The sequence below is a fragment of the Arachis stenosperma genome, chromosome 8 (genome assembly GCF_014773155.1).
Source record: "Arachis stenosperma cultivar V10309 chromosome 8, arast.V10309.gnm1.PFL2, whole genome shotgun sequence".
In the NCBI taxonomy this organism is placed as follows: Eukaryota; Viridiplantae; Streptophyta; class Magnoliopsida; order Fabales; family Fabaceae; genus Arachis; species Arachis stenosperma.
In genome coordinates this window covers 40,082,269-40,087,642 of record NC_080384.1, presented here as the reverse complement: position 1 = coordinate 40,087,642, position 5,374 = coordinate 40,082,269, and the positions used below count along the sequence as shown (strand labels likewise).

At 35.2% G+C, this 5,374-nt stretch overlaps 1 protein-coding gene across 1 annotated transcript; it reads left to right on the top strand.

Moving 5' to 3' along the window:
* The first annotated feature begins 2,924 nt into the window (after positions 1-2,924).
* On the top strand, positions 2,925-4,949 carry LOC130944465 (uncharacterized). Its single transcript, XM_057872800.1, has 2 exons — positions 2,925-4,403; positions 4,729-4,949. The coding sequence occupies exons 1-2, from the start codon at positions 3,890-3,892 to the stop codon at positions 4,752-4,754; spliced, it is 540 nt and encodes a 179-aa protein (XP_057728783.1). The 5' UTR covers positions 2,925-3,889; the 3' UTR covers positions 4,755-4,949.
* Positions 4,950-5,374: the final 425 nt, after the last annotated feature.

The window sequence follows — 5,374 nt, the reverse complement described above, 5'->3', positions numbered from 1 at the left end:
ACAGTTTTTTATACTACATAGAAACGGTTTTATCCGTTGTTAAAGTTTTTGTACTTGTTATACTATTAGAAAAGTCACTTTTAGTAGTTATTTATTTTACTTTTAACGGTAATAAAAATAGTTGTTAATATATCTACTGGTAATTATCCTACAAAAAAAAAAAGTTAAGTATCATAAGATTTATCGATGAAATGCATCTCACGGTATAAATGGCACCGAAAGATGTTTATTGGCGAATTATTTTTTCCGATGCTAGTTACTGGCAGATTTTGCATCAGAATTTGTAATCAATACAATGAAAATAAGCGGTTGGTTACTAACGAATTTTTCTGACAGTAATTTTGGCGCCATATAATATTTTGTACCGTCCATTTACTGTCGAATTTTTTTACCAATAAATCCGACTGCATGCAATTTTTTTTTGCATAATTAATGCACAATTAGTAGTCAAATTCAATTTTTTTTTTCACAAAATTAGGGCACAAATTCTAAATACTAGAAATCAACTAATGATTTTTATTAAATATCAAGGGTTTGAATATAATAAAAAGTAAAAAAAAATACAATACAATGAAATAGATATAAGATAAATAAAATCCCTAAACTCTACGGATCCCAGTAATTGTCATCGTCGTCGTCTTTCCCCTGCTGAGGCGGTGGATTAGGTGGTGATGTTGGTGCTCCACCAGCAGTGTTGTTGCCTCCAGCGCGTATCTGCTCGTTGTACACCACCATTTGGTCTCGCAAACACTCTAACCGCTCCAGGTCCTCCCTCGGCTCCAGCCTGAGGGAAAAGCTGTCTCCCACGCATGTAAGAAGCTCGTTGTACCTCTTCTCAGACGATTGAACTTGTTGGTGAAGCTCCTGTTTAAACTTTTGCTTTGCTCCCTTAAATCGATGACTTCCTCGGGATTGGCAGGGTTGGTGGTAGAGACAGGGACAGATGAAGCTGTCAATGTGGAGGTGTGGAGGCCATTAGTGAAGAACGACCCCAACTTGTAGACGCAATTCTTGTAAGGCTCAGAGGCAGAGTCGCACCAAATCCTATCAAGATTGATGACTGAGGCATCAGAGTTGGGGTCATCCCCACTAGGCTGAGATTGCTGGGTCGTGGCCTCCAATCTCTGCGTATAATCCTCCTGTGTAACACACGTTGTGATTAGAATGATAGTTAATTGACTTTAAACCAAATACATTTCAAATTTTGAATTAATTGAAAACTCACATAATAAGTCACACACCACTCATCAACAAATCTCTCTTTTGTTGGCCTTCAACGTATGAGTATACTTGAAGGTCTCCGCTAATATCGCCTCACGCTCCAACGACTTAGACTACACATATTGAAACCAAGTAATAAAATAAATCAAGTAACAATTAATTCAAGTAATAATTAATAAAGATGAGCAAACTACATACCATCCTGATCTTCGTCTTCATGAAAGTTACCGACCCACCGATATACTTCGACAACCTCGGCAATGCCCTGTTAACTCTGTTCGTCTTATGCCCTCTTAATATATGGACGGATCCAAATCGTGACGTGGTCGCGCCCCTCACGAACGTCTTGCATCATTTGCTGAATTCGTCTAGATACCCAGTGGTCGTAGATCTTCCTAATCATGGGATCATGTTTTCTATTCCAGATAAATTTCTCCCACACAAAGTAATTCAATAACATTAGTTAGTTAAAATAAAATACAGTCAAAATACAGTTATTTCAACAATATTGGGTTCTTACCGCTCACTTTTGAAACCATCGATCTTTGGTCTCAGCAGGGATCTTCATGTAGCTCGGCCATGAGTTGTCGTACATAGACTTAATCACATTGGAGATCTCCTATGTACAGGTGTGGTTGTTTAGTGCAAACCTATAAATGAAAAACTTAGGAAAAATAACTATTTGTACCCATGAACTTTACGGATGTTGACAAAAGTACCCATCAAACGAAGAAACTAACGTTATACCCATGAAAGATAGGTTCCATGTGACAAAAGTACCCAAACACTAATTTTTTATTGATTTTTTAAATAAAATTTCCAAATTATCCCTTTATCTTCAACCTCAACTCCACCCTAATCTCTTCTTTCTCAAATTCTAAACTTTTTCAACCATCACAATCACCAATTGCTCTCTTGATTACCAGGGCCTCCTCTCCCTAAGTTCTTCTCCAACACCGACGAATTTATTGTTGGAATATTAAATCTGACGATAACTTTTTTATCCGATGAATTTACTGTTAAATTTGCTGGTAAATTCGCTGCTAACATCCGACACTAAATCCGACAATATTCCTTTTTTTGTACTGAGCCCTTTCACTTTCATTCATTCTTCTTTTCTCTACCTTTCAATTAAACTTCTAACGAAATATTTATGTAAACCATGATCTCTGTTATTTTAGCCTCTGTAAACCATGATCTCTCTCTCTTACTTTTATACTCTTTCTCTCTCTATTATTTTTTATAATGAATTTTTAAATTTTTAATGTGCATGCTAGATTATGTAAAATTGTGACCAGTTGTGTTAGGTTATGCTGAATTATGTTAATTGTATTGGATTATATTATTTTTATATCAGTTTTTTAATTAAAATTAATATCTATAAATATTTATGGATATTCGTTTTCACTATGCAGACAACTAAATCGAAACCCGTGAAAGAAATAGAAAAAAATAGATGAACTTTTTAAAATGAAAATGAAAAACATGAGAAAAATTGTAATTAAGGTTATATATAAAATAGTATTTTATTTTATTAATTAGATACTTCTTAGATACTCCTGAGGTACTCTGGTGTATATAGATGGTTAGATAGAGTATGTTTATTAGGGTTAGGGTGTCTAATATTTTTGTATATATATGGATAATAGTAATGACAAAAGTAAGAAAGCTTTTTCATCCCTCAGCTGCCTTTTTCTCTCTTTTCAGCCTACCTCTCATATGGTGTTTGCTCCACTATTTTACCATTCAATTCTGCATGTTTGAACAAAGTTTTGTCATGGTGCAGCGAGCGTGGAGCCTGCAACAAAGTGTGAATCTTTCACCACATATGAGAACTTGTAGTGAGAGTAGTTCGTAAAAGTATATCTGTCCGATTTATTCATCAATGGCAACGAATGAGGCAGAGGTGATGAATCCAGATACGCAAAATTTCGCTGTAGCAGATTTTCAGAACTTTGCAAAGATGATGGCTCAGTTTCAAACTTTCAAAGCCACTTCTAGATCTAACACTAACCTTCTTCAAGATCCTTCAAGTTGTTACTACCTTCACCCAAGTGAGACACATAGAATCACTCTCACAACCACTCCACTGACCATATTGAACTACCACACCTGGTCCAAATCTGTGTAGATCTATTTAAAATCGAAGAATAAAATTAGATTCATTGATGGAACGTTACTCAAACCAGCTCCAACGGATGATTCTTATGATGCTTGAGACCGTTGCAACACGTTTGTGCTATCATGATTACATGGATCATTGAGTCCAGAAATTTTGCAGAGTGCATTGTGGTGCGACAATGCACACGAACTGTGGAAGGACCTCAAACATCGATTTTATGAGGGTGATCTATTTCGGATTGCTGAGCTTGAGAAAGATCTGTTCAGCACAAAGCAAGGTGAGTTATCCATCACCTCTTACTATACAAAACTGAAAGGGATCTGGGAGGAAATAGACGAATTCAGACCCGTACCAACTTGTGCTTGCTTGAGTAATTGTAGCTGTGGATTAGACATAATGAGTCAATATAGGTTGCAGTCTTATATGTTTCGTTTTCTTAGAGGTTTAAATGACCAATATGTAAGTGTGGGCTCCCATATTATGTTGCTTAAACCCCTTCCATATGTGAATACTATTTTTTCTCTACTTCTTTAACAAGAGAGACAAATGATGCATCTCATTGAACCAAATTCTAGAATGTTAGTGAATGCTGTTCACACTAAATCTATAGGTGAAAGAGAGCCATACCAGATTAACCAAGGCCATGTCAAATTTGTCAATACTGAAGGTGAAAAGGGCCAATTCGGGGCCAATAATATTAGAGGAAGAAAAAGAGGGCGTGGTAAAAGTGGCAAAGATACTATTAGAGGGGCTCCCAAATTTTGTTCTTATTGTGGAAAACAATGTCACTTGGTGGATACATGTTACCAGAAGCATGGCTTTCCACCACATCTACAACCAAATCACTCTAATGGAGTACCTCTTTCAACTAATTCAATGAATTTAGTGGTAGTTGTGAGTAATGCAGAATGCAACCCCATAGTTATCCAAAACGAAGGTAAGATTAGTTTGGATGGGATATTCTCGGATAGACAGAAAGAAGCACTTATTGCACTATTCCAGCAACATAAAGAACCTCTTCATGATGAAAATTTGGCAACCATTCATGCTCCTTTAGCCGGTATATTTTATCTCATTTCTCTTTCCGATTTTGAATTGAATTTTCAATATTAGATTTTAGATACGGGAGAAACTGCTCACATTTATTTCAGTCTTAAACATTTTTATTCTATTAAACATATTAATCCAGTTAAAATTATCATGCCAAATGGTTCACAAACTGTTACAACTTTATGTGGAACAGTTTTCTTTTCAGCTGATTTTTATTTGACTGGGGTTTTTTTCTATATGTACCAAGTTTTAAATGTAATCTCATTTCTATTTCAAAAGTTACTAATGCCTTATCTTGTTGTTTTATGTTCAATGCTCATAATTGTGAGATTCAGGAGCGGCCTACCTTGAGAATAATTAGAGTTGCTGATCAAAAGCGAGGGCTGTATACAATGAACACTCAAGCAAAGATGGCTGTTAACTTTAGCAAATTAGAAGAAAAGATTTTGAATATTGTGACAGAAGAACAAGACACTTCACACACTTCACAGAGTGTTCTTTGACATTATAGGTTAGGCCATATTTCTTTTACTAGATTACAACAATTACAAAAAATGCATCCATTCATCTCATGTCCAAACAATGATGTACCATGTGATTCATGTCATTTTGCAAAATAAAAGAGATTACTTTTTTCAAATAGTTTGAGTAAATCTGAATTTCCTTTTGATGTGATTCATGCTGACATTTGGGGGTCTATTGCCACACCATCTACTTCTGGCCATAGATATTTTTTAACCATTGTTGAGGATAGGAGTAGGTTTACTTGGATTTTCTTTATAAAAAATAAATCTGAAACTCGCTCTCTTTTAGAGAATTTTGTTGAAATGATTTATACACAAAAGAGAATCATGGTAAAAGCCATTAGAACTGGTAATGACCAGAAATTTTTTATGACTTCTTTCTATCAAAAGAAAGAAATTTTACATTAAAGAAGTTGTGTGGAAACACCACAACAAAATGGAATTGTTAAAAGAAAGT